The 19,707-nt window shown below is 47.1% G+C and overlaps 1 protein-coding gene across 1 annotated transcript in view; it reads left to right on the top strand.

Annotated features, from left to right (window-relative positions):
• MAD1L1 (mitotic arrest deficient 1 like 1) overlaps positions 1 to 18,037 on the top strand; it is a 384,158-nt gene extending 366,121 nt beyond the window's left edge. The window contains exon 17 of the mRNA XM_054391055.1: positions 17,879 to 18,037. Coding sequence (XP_054247030.1) covers positions 17,879 to 18,037 — 159 coding nt within the window. The remainder of the gene's footprint in view (positions 1 to 17,878) is intronic.
• The last annotated feature ends 1,670 nt before the right edge of the window (positions 18,038 to 19,707 follow it).

Here is a 19,707-nt window from a genome sequence, read left to right as displayed (position 1 = left end):
GTATTTTTGTCCATGATCTGAATCTAGCATGTTTAAGGAATAGATTTTCCCCCCCTCTGCTTAAGGAAAAGAAAGAAAAAGGAAAACATAGCAACAACAGCATGGCAACAGCAGCTGCTGCACAAAAGAAAAATAGGCAAACAGACTTCCGAAACATATATTCACTGTTGAGCTATTTTTACTGATTGGTGAGTATGTGGGAGTAGTATAACAAAATAAGTGAGAAAATAGCATACAAATAATTCATAAGAAACTTTAGATGAGAGTATATCTTAATGACTTCAGCCTCCCAGCTAGCCCCACATGCACAAATGTAAAGGTCACCTCTGATCTACACTATTTATATATCTCAAGTTTGTCCATAGACACAAATATAGAACTCCATACCAAAAAAATAAAATAATGTCAGTGGAGCATTAAGGTTAAGTAACTGGGCACAAAAAAAAATAAAGAATTGTGCATTGCTGCATAGTGCCTTAAGAATAATTCCATCTCATTACATCCACCTCTGCCTTTGCACCTCGGTGGCAGAGGTTTCCTAGCCGTATTGATGTGGAGGGGCCCCACAGTCAAGGTGTTTCTGGAGGGCTTGAAGGAGCTGTACATGGGTCCTGACTCCATTGCTGACCTGCTGTATCACCCTGGGCTCTTGGCATCAGTTCTCTGGGGACCTTTTGTCTCTTTGGAGCACACAGGCAGGAACCTCCAGCACAGAAACACTTGTATTTGCATCTTTGAGCAGAGCTCAGCTGAGAAAGTGACAAAATAATAATAGTGTGTGCTGAAAAGTGACAGAATAATAAGGAATAACGTCTTCCTTGACCAGCCTGAGAAATGTTATGCTTCACCATCCCCTCCCCAAGATGCCCCACACTCATCCCGGGCCAGTAAACCGTGGGAAGTCTTTAACTAAATGCAGAATGATTCATTGAGAACTCGAGAGAAACAACCTCAGAAAGTGTTGAACTTTGTTACATTTGCAGCCTGATCTGTTGTGCTGTGTGAGCCCTTTTCTCTCTTCAGATAAGATCCATGGGAGACTGAAGGCAAACACAGTCTCTTAAGTCTCCTCCACAGCCCCAGTGCTTTTGTTGGCACTAAGAGAAACGCAGCTCAGCCTTCTGCAGCCAAAGCTCGATTCATTTGCCTTCAGAAACAACACAAATCTGTTTTCCTGGGTAAATAAAGTCATTTGCAGGGTCTTGTTGTGGGAACGATGTGTCAGCCTGTCCTGAATGGAGCAGTCATTAGGATGAATAGTTGGTTGTTGGGCTGGAGCAGCCTCTGTAAGCTGTAGTGCCCTTCCCGAGCCCTCGCCGGGGCACTGCCTGCAGCCGGTGCGGGCTGGCTGCAGATGCCTCTGAATCACTGCTGGGGGGCAGTCCCCTTCTACAAACTCCCCTACCTGCAGTTTGTGGTTGATTTATTGCTGTCAAGGGTTAGGGCAGACAAGTGAAAGACACTTCCTATTACGCCCTCTCCCTTCCCAAAGGGAAGAGAAAGGGAATATGGGCAGGAGGCTGATGGATTGGAAATGAAAACTAAACCAGCTGAAATGCAATATATAGAAATATCTATTAAAACAGATGGCAGTGACATCACTATCACCACTGATGCTGTGGGCAGGCACTGGGTAAGCCCCAGACTGGACTCAGCAGCAGATGGGAACATGATTCAGGATTTGGATTCTGGAACTGTATTCAAGAACACACAAATTGGGATTGAAGGCAGAACAGAGAGAATCCTCCTTGGACTCTGTTGAAGAAGAGGGGATTGTGATTGCTTGTGATTCCCCAGGTTTATACTGAAGATGCCTTCTGCAGCAAAGGAGGCAAATGGGACTCAAGCAGTGAGTCCATTGCCTGGTTCTGCATTGCTTTGCAGGTCCCTTTGCCCATTAGTTCTTGTCTGTCCATCTCAGGTCATGCTGGTGCTTCACAAGCATGATGAGCAATGACTAGTTGATGTTTTTCATTTGTGCTGTATATTTGATCTGGAAAGTTTGGTGTGTAACTAGTAGAGAAGGAGGTTGGTGAAGTTCTCCAGGGGACATCAAGAGTGAGGAAGCAGCAGCTAAAGTGGTCTGGTTCCCTCTGAGACTTCATTTTTTCAAATTTAGCTGAAAACAAGCAAGTGAAAAGTGACACTTGGAAGCATTTTGTTTGTAGAAGTCTTTCTGGTTTAAAATTACTTCATTTAAACATCTTTTGCCTGTGAAACCTCCAAGGAAACTCATCTGCTTGTTTTCTCATCTGCATCTTCTACTGTCTTTGGGAGGTTTACACAAAGAAAGAATGCAAGCATCTCATGTACATTTATAGATGCACAAAGAAGTGCAAGTTAGATTTTAAAATACAGGCTGCTTGGGCTAGGCAGAGGTCAGTGATCTGAAATAAACCTGACCCCTTGGTCAGGACATTCTCTGTATTACATCCCTCATTGTTTCCTGAGGTCTTTTCCTCTGGCTGTGTTCAATCTGAATATGTATTAACACTGTTTCTGCAATATCTTTAGAGCACACATAGCCTAAATTTGAGGCATTTGAAGAAATACTTCTTGGCTTTTTTGCTGTTTTGTTTGTATTTTTTGCTTGTGAAAACAATTCTCAGGAACATTGTGAGGTGTATCATAGCAGGAAAACCTCTTGGTGCGCTGGGGAATGTGTGAAAGCAGGTTTCAAGAGCTTTTATTTTCACACCATGTCTCAGTTTTGTAGTGATAAATGTTTTCTAGAGTATGAACCTGGAGCCCCAGGTCTCACTCCTTGAAATGTAAAAAGGTGTTTTCAAATTTGAGAGGTTTGCTTGCAATCAGGTTGTGTCACTCTAAGCCAGTAACAGGGCTGATCAGCTGTGTGGCAGCAGCACAAAGTGGAAACTGCTGTTGATCTCTTAGCAGTTGATGGCATTAGACAGGTAGGATTAGTGCAGGACCTATGGCAGAGAGGAAAGGTAATGGCATAGCATGGGAAAAAATGAGGGAGGAACAGACCTGTTAGGCAATTCTGTGTTGGCAATTGACCTACAATTCAAGGCAAGCCCAATATCCTCTACCAGAAGTTTTCACTGTACCTTCTGGGCTGTGTGCTGGGTAATTCCCATGTCCTTCAGCAGGTGGGTTGAATGCTGCTGAATGCAGACAGATGGGAGAGAAGCTTTGGAGTCCCCCCAGAATCATCGTGAGTCAGGGCAGTACTTTGTGGGTGTGGAGGAATAAAAATGTGTTCCCTCTCCTTGCATGCAGCATTCTGGATCTGCAGGGACAAACATCCTGTACACACACGTCTGGCTTTGAAAGTCCAACTAGTGTGTGCTCCTTTCAACTGAACATAGAGCATCCTGTGTGGGGAGTGAGGGTTAGGCAGTGGCTTTATTGCTGCAGCATGTGTTGCAGGCAGCCCAGTTACTTCAAATGGGCCTCAGCCAGTATGTTCAGATTTGATTAAGAACTTTTTGGAAGATAAGAAGCATTTAGAGCGAAGGGCTGGCTCCAGCCTTAGTTATTTACATCGGGATGGGGGGATAAAATCTTCTATTAGTTCCACTGTTTACATATTTTGGCTCTCTATTCCAATGTTGTGGTAAGAAGGAGCCATATGTGTTCCTAGAAAGAGAGCCTAGTGCAGCCATTCACCAGGAGAGGATCTATTAATGTATTAACATTCAGGATAATGAGCAAAACCAGCATGCTCTGGAGAGACTAACACATGTCTTTAGTCTGCGGGTTTCAAATGTTTGGGAAATGCTTTATTCCTCCCTTTTTCTAAAGCTGGTTTTCTGCCAAAAAGAAGTTCTCTTCTGCTGTTAATTTTAGAAAGGTTAAATCCATTTACAAAAGCAAACATAAGCAGACAGTGATGAAAACCAAGAGGTTGTGGGGAGGAACAGGCTCCCAGGCTGGAGAGTTCACTGCAGGAGCTGATCTGGCAGGGAAACTCATGGACATGTCCTTACCTTTCCTTAACATTATGCAGAGAGGAGGAGGTGGTTGGAAGAGATGTGAAGCCCAAGCTTATTGAGTTGGCATTTGCTGGGCAAGTCCCTACTGCCACCTTTCTCCAGAAGGCCATGGACAGCTTATGTCTGTGTCTGTAGATTGCTGTTAGGCTTTAGGGAAGATTGCCCAAAGACTTGGCACAGGAAAAGGGCAAATTCTGAAGAGCTCGAGAGTGGGAGAGATTGCTGGTTGAGCAGCTTGGTTGCCTCAAGGTCATTGCTAATTAAAGTCATCTTGCCTAAAGAAATGAACATTACATTTTAATACTGCTATGAAAACCAATCATGCTATCTCTTTTGCATCCCATGCTTCTGCCTGTTTTGCTGTGGCATCTGGAGCAAGCTGCACAAGGGAAGGGAAGAAAGAGCTCTGAAAGGATGTGGAAGGATGGTGAAGTGGTAGCAGAGCTGAGATGAGAGAGGCTGGAGCATGACAGCTGTTACTGGATCATGCAAAAGCCTGCCAGCAAAAATGCATCAATTTGTGTGATATCCGGGTGTCATGTCTTCTGGTTTCATAATTGCATACATGGTGTCTGCATAAATCTTTCCTCCCCCACCCTGCACCTCCAGCAAAAGGAGCTGACTGGCGGATGGCACACGTCAGTGGGAGAACACCAGCAGGAAGAGACATCCAGTCAGATGTGTGTCAGATGGGGAGGGCCAGGGCCCAAGGCAGATTCCTCCAAGGTTGCTTGAACATGGTGCATTCACTAAACAGAAAACCTCTCCTTCTCCCCACGGGAAGAGGAGCACATTCATCCAGACATGAGAACCAGCAGTGCTGTCTTGCCATGTTCTGCAGGAGGTTAGTGCCAAATGACAGCACAGGCGGCAACAGCTCTCAGCAAATGTGCTGTAGCCCAAAGGTCTGAGTGTCCCCTCCAGGGACACAGAGGAATTTATTTTCCTTTTTCACTGAATACTGGAGTCTTCCTCTTTATTCACTCCTTAACTGCAACCTCTATCTCTTCAGCTGTGAGCTTCCTTTTTTATGGTGAGATCAGATCAGCTCAAGAAGAGAGGAGTCCTGTGACTCTTTCTTTCACACTGAGTTTACCCTTGAAAGTCCATTTTGTGAAAGCAGAATGCACCCAGCCTGCACTGGGCAGCTGACTCGTTTCCTTACTCTGACACTCTTCAGGTTTTCCTACCCATGGACTACCAGTCTGGTTTGAGTGACTCCACAAATACAGCTGCTGGTAATCACCAACTCCAAGCTACTGGTAATCACCAAGTCTTGAACTTGAGGAAGACATGGCAACTTTTTTTTTTAAATCATGATGTCTTCTCACCCAGTACAAATCTTGACTTATGGCTGTAGAGTCATAGAATGGTCTGGGTTGGAAGGGACCTCTAAAGGTCATCTAGTCCAACCCCCTCTGCAGTCAACAGGGACATCCTCAATTAGATCAGGTTTGCAGGGCCCTGTCAATCCTCACTTTAAATATCTCCAAGGATGGGGCCCCAACCACCTCCCTGGGCAACCTGTTCCAGTGTTCCACCACCCGCATGGTAAAGAACCTGTTCTAACATCCAATCTAAATCTACTCTTCTCTAGTTTGAAGCCATTGCCTCTCATCCTATCCTGTCACTACAGACCTTTGTAAACAGTCTCTCTCCATCCTTCTTGCAGGCTCCCTTCAGGTACTGGATGGCTGCTATTAGGTCTCCCAAGAGCTTCTTCTTCTCCAGGCTGAACAAGCCCAGCTCCCTCAGCCTGTCCTCATAGCAGAGGTGCTCCACACCCCTCATCATTTTCATGGCCCTCCTCTGGACCTGCTCCATCAGCTCCATGTCCTTCCTACGTTGAAAGCTATATTGACTGTAGATGCAGTCTGAGAAATGTGGGGTGGGTGGGAGCTTTTAAGGGTTAAAACCCATTCGTGAGGACACAGGGAAAACGCTTTGCTTTTCAAAATCAACTTTCCTTCTTTGACTTTCTGGGTAGTGACAGCTCATGCTCACTTTGGTCCTGTTGACAGTCATGCTGATGACAGCGATTTCAAATGAAGAAAAACGAAGAACATGTGAGCCAGCAAAAAAAAAATGCAAGAGCACAGCAAGCGCCTTCCTCAACTCACACTAAGATTGTGGAGTTTGGTTAGTGATGTTGTGACAGCAGCTGATGTTATTTTCAAAGGCAGCACTGAAATTCCACTTTGGGAGCTCATATCTATAAGCAAGTCCCACAGTCCCATAGGAAGAGGTAATTATTGGCCAGCTCTTCTTCCTCCTAGACAAGTGGTGGCTTTGGTCTCCATAGCACTGACTGTGATGCAGAGCACTGGCTCTGCACAGAGGTGACTAATATTTGCCACCAATTTCCTTGATGTAAGTCTGGGGTGCCAGACTATGACAAACAAGAGCTAGAAGAAGGTAATGAATAAACATGGTGGGAATTTCAGCTGTAATCTGCTGTCAGGTCCATCTGTTACTCCTTCCCCCACAAGCCTTGCAAACTCAATGAGCCAGGAACAGGCATGCTCCATATACTGCCCAATCCTTCAGCCACATATCTAAGGTCTAATTGTCTGCTTGTCATTAAGTTTATCACTTACGGTCTCTTGAGCCATTATTGGTCACAGGAGCTTCTTGTTCAATTCTTTAGCCTTCCACCTGCAGAAGGATACCAAAGAGATGAGGAGGATAAATGTATTAATCACAGGCTGGTGCCTGCAGTATCACAGAGTAGCAGTTGCTCCAGTGAGACGTGGCGTGTGTCATCTGCTCATTTAACTGTTCCTAGCCTTGTGCACTTAGCCTCTGTCTCTTGCAAAATGAGATGCCCAGCTCCCAGATGAGGAGGTTCTTCTCCAGTTGGTGAGTCCCGATATTTGCACCCTATGCCATGTGCAGGCATGTCACTTGGGGTGAGTCCTGGGGTTTCCTGCTTGTCTGCTCTAATTTGGAGAAGCTACACACTGGGGTCGGAGTGACTGGAGAGCAGCCAGGCAGAAATGGACCTGGGGGTACTGGTTGACAGTAGGCTGAGCATAAGCCAGCAGTGTGCCCAGGTAGCCGAGGCGGTCAATGGCATCCTGGTCTGGATCAGAAATAGTGTGGCTGGAAGGACTAGGGAAGTCATTCTGCCCCTGTACTCAGCACTGGTTAGGCCACACCTTGAGTACTATGCCCAGTTCTGAGCTCCTCAGTTTAAGAAGGACATTGAGAAGACTCGAAAATGTCCAGAGAAGGGCAATGAGCCTGGTGAGAGGTCTGGAGCACAAGCCCTGTGAGGAGAGGTTGTGGCAGCTGGGGTTGTTTAGCCTGGAGAAGAGGAGGCTCAGGGGTGACCGTATTGCTGTCTACAACTACCTGAAGGGATGTTGTAGACAGGTGGGGTTTGGTCTCTTCTCCCAGGCAACCAGTGACACAAGAGAAGACACAGTCTCAAGCTGCACTAGGGGAAGTTTAGGCTTGAGGTGAGGAGGAAGTTCTTCCCAGAAAGTGGAATTGGCCATTGGAATGTGCTGCCCAGGGAGGTGGTGGAGTCACCGCCCCTGGAGGTGTTCAAAAAGAGATTGGATGTGGCACTTGGAGCCATGGTTTGGTTGTCAGGTGGTGTTGGGTAATAGGTAGGACTTGGTGATCTCTGAGGTCTTTTCCAACCTGGTTGATTCTGTGATGCTGTGAAATCAGGGGCCTCTGGCAGGAGCATGATGCAGAAGCAGAGGAATGGTGCATGCCTGCGGTGACTCAGTGAGCGGTGAAGGCTCCAGCAAGTTCTGCCTGTTGGTGAATGATGGTTTGCTCTGGGGAGCAGATGCCTGTCTCCTAGGCAATGTGGCAGCTTCCAAAAGGTTGCCATCAAAAATCACCCTGGTTCCAGCCATCTCTCATCGATGCAGGGACCTGCAAACCTAGCTGCTCATGTTCTCTTACAGATCTCATGCTCACAACTGCAGTATCTCCCTGCTTTGGGAACCAGTCCATCTTCATTAAAGCCCACACAGATGATTTTTTTGCATTTCTGCCATAGATGCTTCCTTCTCATGGTGCAGAAATTCCATGTGCTTGGTTCTCTGCTATTCTGTTGCTTCCAGCTCTCCTCTCAGCAAGGGAGATGTAAAGGAATGTGCTAAGCAACTTGGCTGGTTAATGAGATGAATGCCCTGTCTAAATGAGGGATTTTTGTGCACTGGGTTCTTTGACAGCCCCTGGTATCTCCCTTGAGTTGTCTATCTGCTTCTGGTCCTCGTGGCGGAGAGGTCTGGGACCTGGTTTGAGTTGCACCTACTTTTCCTTTTGTGCCAAACCACCACTTCCAGCGGGCCAAGTGCAGACCAGAAACTGCCTCTGTATGGCAGGGCTGGAGAGCTATGTGAGGCTGGGAATTGGCTGGGAAAAGAGAACTTAAATAACACCCAGTCCCTAGTACTGCAGACCACAACTGCAGAGTCATTTCAGAGGATGTAGCGGGAGATTTTTCTCTCCCTAATTTATGTCTCTCCTACATATGGCTTCTGTGGAGTCACTAATGTTACAGACAGATGGGTTGGCATTTTACTAGACAGAACACATGGGCTAGATGTTGTTAATGCTTGTTAGCTACTCGCTCTGCAGCTTGACCAGTCCAATATGGTCACCTCGCAGATGGTTGGAAAGCTGCAGCCTGGGTGCTGGAGCAGTGCAGCTCTGCAGCACGTGGTTGTGACAGCAGTTGGGATAATGTGCATCTGGCTGCTTTCTCTGAAGGGCTTTGTTGTAGGTCAGAGATACCTGTGGCTGGGAGGATCAGAAGAAAAGACACTGATTTGTAAAGATCCTGAGCCTTTTCTTGAAGTACTGGCTTTGAAACCTGAATTTTGTAGTTTGGATTTTTGTAGGATGGGGTTAGAAAAATTCTGTGAGGCGTGTGCTTGCTGTCATCTAAAGTTCTTCATGGGTGATTTTAGTAAGCGTATTTGGTTGGTGAATGCTCTTTAGCAGTCCTGAGTCCCATTAAAAAGTTCTAATTTATGATCTCAAGTTCTGACTTAGAGCCTGCTGGCAGTATTAGTTCAGAGTGTACATCCCATGCAATTTCCCTTTCTCTGTGATGGGAACAGGCTGCTGTGATTTACTCTCTCCAGCCTGGTGTTCAGCTGAACCTGTTCTAGGTACCACCTCAACAAAATCTCCACTGTGTGACTCTCCTTGGTCATTGGTTTGGAGATCTGTCAGAACCTGTGGATGCAAAAGTAGATGCTTTGGGTGAATCATTTTGTGTTGCCAGCTTCTTTCTTTGACAATGCTGATGTGGAATTTGCAGAGTAATGGTGGGAGGCTGAATGCATCCTACACGTGAGAGAGGGAATTTTAGTTTCAGTACCTGTCCTTTAAAACTCTCAAAGCACTTTTGGAAAATGTGTGGATATTAATCCACACTGAGCAGCAGTTCTTCAAGCCTATGATTTAAATTGGATATATTTGTCTCTGTCTGCCCTGAACTGTGGAGTAACATTAATGCACCCTGATAACAGCTGTCACATTTCACCCCAGGGGTTGCTCCTCTGTGATAGGTGAAATCACAGCAGTTCAAAGACCTGTCTTCCAGGATGAAAAGCTCTATAGGAATATTCAGATATAAAATAGTAATAGTGTGAATCAAAAACTATGCTTCCTTTATTTTAAGGCCTTTGATCTTATTTTTATGGCATCACATTTGACAGTGTAAAGGGCATTAACCTCTAGGAGAAACCATTTGAGAGAAGATGCTGACTTGCCCTGCACTGCACAGAGCACTGTCCTCCAGGATTTACCACCAACCACTTTTCCCCTTCGAGAGGGGTGCAGGCACTTCAGAGCATGTCCCTGCTCTTTTTTTTTACATGTTTCATTTTTCACAGGTGCAGCAGAACTCACACAGATCAAAACATGCAGCTGTAGGGAGAAACTCACTGCTATGTAATGCACCCTGCTCTGTGTGTCTGCTGCTGAGCTGGTGCAGCATCCAGGACCCCATCAATTCTGTCACTCATGGTGCATGGTGCCTGGGTCATGTTTCTGATTAAGATGGAAGTGCATGAGCTGACCTCCTGAGTGAAAGACATTGTGGGGTCGTGGTTCATCTCAATGTTGAATAATAAGAAAGAGAAAGGAAATGTTTGCTATAAATCTCAGTGCACACAGAGCTGTTTCTCACTTATCCCACCCCAGCTTTCAATTTTCTTCTTGGCACTGCCAGGTGCTTGCTTTTCTCTGCTCAGCAGCTAAAAGCAGCTTTTTCATTACATTTCCTGGAAGGCTCTTTACAGGCATCCATCCCTCTCTGCCTCATAAATTCACTTTATTTAGCAAGCTGGCGACACTGAGGTCAGGGGTCTTGGCAAGAAGCAATTATTATAAAGAAGTGTTCTTCCTCTTTGGGGTTACCAAGAGGATATTAAAGGGGGGAAACTTTGCTGCAGACAAGGGATGGTTGTTTGTGAAAGGTAGATGACTTGGCTGATGAAGAGCTGCATATCCTGCACGAGCTACCTTGGGCAGGCATCCTGTCAGGCCAGCTGAAACCCACCCTTACCACAAAAACAGAAGAAGTAAACAGTTTGCTAAATAACCTCATAAATATTTCCAGCTGCGAGCACATTATGTGGTACAATTTGGGGGGGGGGTTGTTTTTTTTTTTAATACTTCTCTAATTTTAAATGAACAGCCTCTAATTAAAGTGATTTAGTGGCTACCTGGGGACCTGGTATTTGAGCAGTGCATGATGCTTGGGAGAGATTGATTGGTGAGGCGTAACTCAATTGGGGGATATTGATAATGATATCATCACCCAAGAGAGCCAAGTTTGAGCAATTAAGTCTCAAAACCTCATGTTTGGGTTGTTAGAACTTCAGCAGGCAGTTTCCACATGCACAACCTTTCCCTCCAGGTTTTTGGCTGGCCCTGTGCTTGGTGGGCTGCCGTGTGTGCGTATGCCAGTCCAAAGTGACCCACAGAGGTGATTGATCGCAGCCAGGGAAAGGGTTCCAGCCCTTTTGGCATTGGTGCTTTCCCCCCTCACCATCTGCATGTGGGCAAGGCGGCCTTTGACATTTAGAAAAATCTCAGCATCCAAAGCAAGAGGCAGAAACAAAAGGATTTTCTCGTTTAAAGGTCAGCGTCAGCAGCTTCTTAAAAGATCTTTTCACATAGGTTTGTTGGGCTGTGACAGGGTTTATGTGCATCAGTGGGTGCTGAGGTAGGTGGTGGGTGCTGCAGGGAAGGCATCAGAGGGAAGCAAGGGGCTGTCAGCACCAGCGGTTTGCCCAAGGCTTTGGCAGAGGCCCTGTGGCACACACAGCAATAGTGCTACAGAGGTTTCAGGAGGTGATCAGCTGATGCAGCTGATCCTGAGGACTTCTGATAGGGGAAGGCCGTGGGAAGGCAGGGGGACTGCTCTCTACGAAGAGGAGATCTGAGTGATTCCAATGATGAAGGCAAATTGCCAAAGGGATCGATCTGGTGGGGAGATGTGCATAACCCACACTGGAGCAGACAGCACAGCAGGCTTCATGATGGGTAGGGAACACCACAAAGACAAATGGCAGTGAGACCTGGGGCAGAGAGAGAAGAATATGACCACAACGTGGCCCATAATGCCAGAGGAGTATGTGGACCTGAATGGAAGAGGAAGACGCTCTGTGCAGAGTCTCTGCTGTGAAGCCAGGGTGCCCCTTCCCATGGCACATGCAGGGCTGTTTGCTGTGTGTATTCAGAGCAGTTGTGCACAGGAACACAGCAGGGACAGTGATTTATGGAAGGAGCACAGCAGATGAGATGGTGCCTCCATGATGCATTCCCTGGGTAAATGTCACTGGGCAATGTTTCACTTGCTTGTTTTGACCCCTAATACATCTCAGCCTTGAGAAGTCACATCTACCACAGAACATGGCCAAGCAGCAGCTGCAGACAAAAGGCTTGGACTGTGCCAAGGGGTGGAAAACCACCCTGGCAGCCCTGCCAAAGTCCTAGACTTCATCCTTCCTCGTGCTACACAAGTTTATGAACTGGGATTCCCAAACTGAGCCAACAACTCTCTTGCCTGCTGTGCCAGGCACAGAGCTTCACCATTGCTGATGTCAGCTTGACAAAACCCATTCAGGAACTCCACCTCCAGCATTTGGTGTGTGTGTTTGTTGGAAGACACAAGAACAGGTGTCCTTCATGGATCCTCCTGGATCACATCCCCAAAGGCAGTTGTGCTTTCTCAGCGTTGAAATCAGTGTTAGAATATCCCCACTTTGTGCTGAGATCTCAAGTTGTATTGAATGCTGAAGCCTCTTCTCCCTTTGTCTGCATTTCTACCCCATGTTTTCCATGATACTGCACCCCCATGTCCACATTCTCATTGGGACATCCAGCCACCCTTTTTTCAATCTTATTCCAGAGTCTGAAGATCTCCAGGACATTGTGTCTTAAGCTGAACCTGTTATTTTTCAAGAAGCATCCTTTCCATTACAGTCACAATGCATGACAATTTATAGCTGATGGCACTTTGGTAGCCAGAGTGAGGGCATCCATTGTTTTTAGCTACCAAACCATGCCAGAGAGAAGAGGAAAAGGGCATAGAAGAAATGAAAAAAAGAAGATGAATCTGATTCAGAGTGCACTTCAAAATCATAGGGTAGCTTGTAAATGACCAAAGGAGACACTGCCACACTTCTGACCTCTCAGCTAGTGGAACAAGCAGCTAGGACTTGGCTTTCGGGGAGGGGTTTTGTGCCACACAGCATGTGGGCAAAGACCCATCTCAGCAGACTCAGGGCAGTCAGAAGCCCTGTATGTGTTATGTTGAAGCAACAGCAGCTGAGAAAGCCTGCTTTATGGCCCATACATTGCAGCATTACCAGCCCAGTCTTGCTAGCTGCAGGGACATTTGGGAATGCCTCTTGCTGCTCAGCTTCCTCTGTGTTGCCTGCTCCTTGCTGACATGGTCCCTGTTGGAGAGAAGAACTCTTCTATCACTCTGGTAGTTGAGATACTTCTGTATGTATATCTAAACTATAAAGCCCTGAATAATTTACCAGTTTCCAGGGCTAAGAGGAAGATTTACGATGTTTCCTTCTGGCAGGCAGCAGCTGATCTTGATTCTCCTGGAGAAACAATTGCACCAAAATCTCCTTTCTCTGAGCAGACCCAGGAGCTGCTGCAAGCTTACGTTGCCATGTGGTAACTAGAGCTGTCTTGTTGTGTTGAACAGCAGAGTGAAATCTGACTGCTGCTCTGATTGCTCTGTGGGGCAGCACAGCCTGCAAGGAGCCAAACGGGGTGTCAGCCTCCAAATCTATGGCAGGAGCCACATCCCCCCAGCAGCAGAGCCGAGCATGCAGCGCTGGGGGCAGTGATTGATTTCCATTGCTTTCCTAGAAAAGGTCCCGACAGGCCTTAAATCAGACTGAACTGGCAAGCAAGCTGGAATCTTTCCTTTTGCAAGTATTTGAGATCTGAATAAAACATAACACAGACCTGAATCTCGGTAGTTCAGGGAGCCAGGCGGATTTTTTTTTCATGAATTAGAAGAAACCAATATTGGCCTACCTAAAGAGTACCTGTGAGATGGTATTCTCCTAGGACATAGCTTCAGCATCCTGGGCTGCTCTGTGCTGGGGGAAGCTGAGGGGGTGGGGGGAATATTTGTGTCCCTAGTGAAGTGCTGCACATGGCTGGTTTATTCAGCCCGGTGGAGAAAGGGGCAGTGAAGTGTGATGGTGGTCCCCAAAGTCTCCTCTTGCACTGACTCCTCTGTGCATGACTGCAGGGCCAATGAAGGCACTCACAGGCTCAGATTTTCCTTTGATCCTCTGTATTTGGTTTGACTCTGAATCTTGATGCTTTTTCTTTCAGGTTTCTCTTTAAAATCAACAACAGACTATAGTGGTGTAGCTCTGAGTAAGATGTGTCAGTAGTGTTGGATGCAGAGCAGTTGAGTTTCAGGTATGCTCTGATCTCTCTTGTCCTGTTCCCATTCATGGACTGTCCCTGAGGATCAGTGACACTTGTTCAGGCTCATCAGCTTCACATTTTCTTCCTAGATGGGATGTGGTGGCTTTTGTGGTGGCTGGGGTTGTTTATCCTGGAGAAGAGGAGGCTCAGGGGTAACCACATTGCTGTCTACAACTACCTGAAGGGATGTTGTAGCCAGGTGGGGGTTGGTCTCTTCTCCCAGGCAACCAGCACCAGAACAAGAGGACACAGTCTCAAGCTGTGCCAGGGGAAGTTTAGGATTGAGGTGAGGAGAAAGTTCTTCACAGAATGAGTGATTTGCCAGTGGAATGTGTTGCCCAGGGAGGTGGTGGAATCACTGTCTCTGGAGGTGTTCAAAAAAGGATTGGATGTGGCACTTGAAGCCATGAATAGTTAGTTATCAGGTGCTGGGTGATAGGTTGGACTTGGTGATCTCTGAAGTCTTTTCCAACCTTGTTGATTCTATGATTTTATGATTAACTTAGAATTTCTGGGGATGCATCACTGGGGTGAGGCATGATCACATGGAGTGTGTCCTGTGCATGGTTGATATGAAAATCCTTGTGAGTATGGGTTGTGTCCAGGAGATTTTCTTTGAGGGTTGAGACATTTTTTTTTTTTTATTTAAAAACTTGATTAAAAAGCAGTGTAGGGAATCCTAAATATGAAGTGTGAAGAGGAGGACTCGAGTGCCCTTACAGCTTCCAACAGCTAGAAATTTCATCTTTGTATCATTCATAAATCCACTTTTTAGAGCTGGTGCCACAGGCAGGCTCTGCATTGATCCAAACTGGTGTGAAGCACCCAGAGCCTGCAGCATTCATTCAGCAGAGCATCCCTTCCAGGTCCTCCTCCAACTCACTCCTGCACAGCTTCTGCAGCCCCATCCCTTTGTCGTGTGGAGGTGCTCCCACTCCCATGCAACCCACCCTGGCACTCCCTCACTGGCTGCACCAGCCAGGGTGCAGACTGGCATTTGAAAAGAAACCCTGTGAATTAATGGGAACATATTGCTATTATTTCGTACAATCACTTTATTTGCAAAGGCAGTCCTGCTGTTGAACTCAAAAGCAACAAATCTATCTCTACATCCCAGTCTGTACCATGTTATGGACGTTATGGGTGAAGAAAAAAAAAGAGCAATGAAAATAAATAATAAGAAAGGTAACAACTATAGCAATTCGGAAACACTCACAGGGAAAAAAAATCTATATTTGTTTAAAAGCAATGTGAGATGGAATGAAATGAACTGCAAGTGTATCCACCCTCAGATTTAGCCTGGAAACATCTCCTGGCAGAGGAAGAATTGCCTTTTTTCCAAGTGGCTGCCTTCTTGCCTTGTTCCTGTTACAGGATCATAAGAACCCTGGGTGAGATGTGTGGAGTTTGGAAGCTTTTTGGGTTCTTTGGATTTTTTTTGAGTTCCTGGGGAGATGGAAGCTACAGAGGGGAGGGCATTGCCCCCCCCCAACCATCCAACAGCCAAGAGAAATGGAAGTCCCATGAAACTCAAGGGAACTAATGGTCTTCTCAGGAGCACATCTTTCTCTGAACATTATTCTTCTGCCTCTGCTGAAGGAGGAAACTTGAGTTACGAAGAACAGTAGAGAGAAATTCCCATTAGTCTCACCCCTAAAAAAAAAGAAAAAACTCAAAGTAGAGCAGAAATCTCAAACATTTATGAGATGATAAAACAGAAGCAAATGGCCCGGCACGGGATGCTGAATTTCTTAAGGAACTTGCTTAAATTAATTAAACTAGTAAACCAATTAATGGATTTGCTTGTAAATTCTTAGAGAATTAATTCTGTGCCCAGAGAGTGTTTTAAATCTGGGAAGGAAGCGAGTGTGTATTTCATACAGAGCTTGAACTCCCGTTTTAGGTGAATCCAGTTGAGCGCTGGCTTGGGAGGCACAATCGATGCGTTCCTAATACTTGGACCTTCCTCTGAAACCAGCCCTTCCCATCAGCTGAATCCAGAAGGGATTTGCAAAATAAAACCTGTGCTGCTTGCACAGCACCCAGCCCCTCTGCTAGCTCCTAGTTGTGCCTCTGGCTGGCTGTGGATTGCTGATGTACAGCCCTCCCTGTGCCTTCAGCTGGCTCCTTCATCGCTGTCTCTGCCTTTTCCCTACTCAGCCTCATCCAGTGGTATATTGGATGTGCAGAAGCCAGTCAGGTACCTCCAGTAAGCAGCAGATTAAAGCACTGAACTTCCTTTGGAGTTGCTGAAAAACAACCAAGCCAAAGTGAAGGAGATTTAAACAAAAAACTCATTTACTTTTCCACGCAGGAGCCTTGTTTAGATTTGCTGCCTGGCTCAGGGGTGACAGGGGCACCCTCAGTACCTTGTGCTCTTCTCAATTCAAAGTGACACATACATGGAAAGTTCATAATCAAATGTGTCCAGGCTCCTGAGGACATGAAATCAGCAACAAGTTCCCCAGGGCTCTCAGCAGTTATTGCTTCCCTTTTCTCCTAGCAGGCAAAGGCATGTTTTAACTTTCATGTGGCAATTGCCCCTCAGTTTAAGAAAGATGTTGAGTTGCTGGAGTGTGTCCAGAGAAGGGCAACAAAGCTGAGGAGTGGTCTGGAGCACAGCCCTGTGAGGAACAGCTGAGGGAGCTGGGGATGTTTAGCCTGGAGAAGAGGAGGCTCAGGGGAGACTTTATTGCCATCTACAACTACCTGAAGGGAGGCTGTAGACAGGTGGGGGTTGATCTCTTCTCCCAGCAACCAATGACAGAAGGAGAGGACACAGTCTCAAGCTGCACCAGGGGAAGTTTAGGCTGGATGGTAGGAAGAAATTCTTCCCATCAAGAGAGATTGGCCATTGGAACAGGCTGTCCAGGGAGGTGGTGGAGTCACCGTCCCTGGAAGTGTTTAAAACAACACTGGATGAGGCATGGTTTAGTTGATTAGATGGTGTTGGGTGATTGATTGGACTTGATGATCTCTGAGGTCTTTTCCAACCTGGTTAATTCTGTGATTCTGTTATTCTCCACTCTGGCTCATGGCATCCTTTGATTGGAGCGAGGGTCTGCCCCATTCCTGCCCACTCCAGGGGGGTTGTAGGTTTTCCAGGCACTGCCTGTACTCCCCCAACTCAGCTCCAAGGGGAAGTGGAGCTGCAGAGCAATTAGGAGTGGGAGCATTTGGAGGAGGAAAATGGCAGGGGAAAAAAATTAGCATCTGTGCTGTGATGTTTCTTCTGTTTATTAATAAACAAGCTGCTCCAGGGGCAGCAGAGGCTTCAAGCATTCCTTCATTCTCTTGCATTTAGCTTTTTTCACTTGTTTTGTACGTTACAGGAGATTTGTAATGTTTTCCCACATGTTGAGTTTCCTCATTTTTGTGAGAGTGTCAATGGAATAATTCCTCTGGAGCTCTCAGCTCTGTGCTGCTGGGCTGATTTAAACATCCAGAAACACTTCAGGGATGCAGGGTGAATCAGCAGAGCTTATTGGGAAGGAGTTGTGTTAATTAGGAACAGGTCTTCTTCCTCCTACAGAAGCTAAATGACTTCAGGGATAAATGTTTGCATGGAGGGAAAGCCCTTGCCTTGTCTTTCACCACGCTTGAAAGACCTGAGTGGTGACAGTGACGATGACCCCTGCATGGGCACTCTGGTTCTGTGCCAGTGGCACAGCCTGGCTGCTCTGCAGCCTCTTTCCAGAGTGGTTGAATCACTCATCTCTCCACTGCCCCATTTGTCAGCGGGGCAGGCTCAGGCAGGGGTGCTGCCCAGGGATGTGGGCAATGCACAACTCAGTGAGAGCCCAGTGTCACCCTGTGCCAAGCTCCTGCACCATGGTGGGTGCACAAGTCCCTGATGTACAGGCAGAGCCGTGCTGAAGGAGGCTTCAGGGCGATGCCACCGGCGCTCTCTGCATCCCGGGAGGTGAATGGAAACCTGCTGTACTCATGGGCTTCTGCTGCTTTCTCCTCAGGCCTCTGGCTCCTCGGGTGGGAAAATGCAGCTTCTGGAAAACGAATTCTCCCGAACCGTCCGGGAGCTGATCGAGCTCCACCTGCTGCGCCAGGACAGCATCCCAGCCTTCCTCAGCGCCCTCACCCTCGACCTCTTCAGCCGCCAGACCATCGCTTAGCATCCCACCAGCAGCCACCAGGCAGGTGTGGAGCACTCCTGAGCAGGACATTTGAGGTAGTGAGGACAAATTTTCCCTTCCCACCCTTAATTTGTGATACTGGGTTGCTTCTGCTTTGCAGGGAACTCCTTCTTCCCCCCTCTCTCATGCTGATTCACAAATCACACCAATTCCTCTGAAAGGCATCATTTTCCTCCTGTGGGAGGGCAGGTCTAGCTCCATCCCTGGGCTCTCCTGTGCCAAGACCTAGACCCAGCCTTTGAACTGGGAAATGTGTTAGTCACAGCCCAGCATCTCTCTGGGAATGTGGTGGGAAATGCTGGTTTGAGGATCCACAGTATCACCAATCACAGCTTTTCACATAAGGGTCCCCCAGTTCTGTCCCCTAGCAGAGACAAGACATGCAGGGTGCTTCCTGCTCCTGTGCCTGTCCTCTCCTAATGGATGCAGGGTGCTTCCTGCTCCTGTGCCTGTCCTCTCCTAATGGAAGCCAAGGGCTTGGTCCCTGAGGACAGGGACCTGGAGAAGGACCAGTTGTGAGCAGCAGGTTCTTTGTCAACACCTCCTGTTCTTGCATACAGCTCATCACTCAGCAGGGTTGAAATTATTTTTGAGTTATCCAGTTGCCATCACTGAGCAGACAAACACAAACATAAATGGCCATGTGAAGACTCTATACCTGTGTTGACACCTCCATGTTGTTTGTTGTGCTCAGATGTCACTGCCATGCTTTTTGTTTCTCACTGAGACTCTTGGGCTCTTGGTTATCTCAGGACTGTGGAAGAGGGGGGAGGGAGCTCTTCAGGGTGTGCTCACTGCTGCTGGCTTTAGCCTGCTGCCTGCCACCAGGCTGTGGGTACCTACTCACCTTGTTGGGGATCTCCCTCTTTCTCTCTTCCAGGGCGAGTGGAAGTCTGATTATTTTGTGTTACGGTGGATGTAGCTCTTTTATCATTAGAATAAAATGTTGATTCCCAAACTGGATGTATGGCTCTTTTCTGGGGGGGATGTACACTGTGCTTCCACGTGGAAAGCATGATAACAAATCATCCATCAATGGTCTGGAGCTGGCTCTGCTTTGAGAAGAGAGGACACCATTAACTCACTTCTGCCAGGCAAGTCTCGTTCAGGCTGTAAACCAGATTAGTGTGTTATGAATTTCTGTGTATTGGCTCTTCATATCAACAGGAACATAATTCCTAAGCATGGAGAGAAGGTAGCAGTAAGCAGGCTAGAAAATGAGCTTAGAAGCTCACAGTGGCTGCAAGGTTGGCCATGCATGCTGGCGTCTGTCTGGCACCTGTTGATGTGCCTACAGGCACAGAAAACAGCCACTGTAGACCCAGCTGATCAGAAAGGGAAGGACAAGTGTGTGCTCCCAGGAGGCTGCAGCCCCCACCTCCACAGCCCTCCTCTCCAGAAGGTTTGCAGGGAAGTGCAGCAGCAAAGGTTTGGCATTTTCTCTTCTGCTCGAAGAAGCTGTGGTGGAAGATGAATCGCCTGACAGTGCTGCGCCAGGGGAACGCTGCCTGATTCGTATGCGCGGCCTGGCCCTGCGAGTCGCCTTCCTCACTCATGGGGAAAATGAATCATGACGTCAGCTGCAACGCCTGCTCCCAAAATTCCTCTGCTGGCTCCTTGCAGGAGAAATGAAGTCATTAATAGGCTTA

This window comes from Indicator indicator, chromosome 22 (genome assembly GCF_027791375.1).
Source record: "Indicator indicator isolate 239-I01 chromosome 22, UM_Iind_1.1, whole genome shotgun sequence".
Lineage (NCBI taxonomy): Eukaryota > Metazoa > Chordata > Aves > Piciformes > Indicatoridae > Indicator > Indicator indicator.
This window is presented reverse-complemented; position numbering and strand designations above follow the sequence as displayed.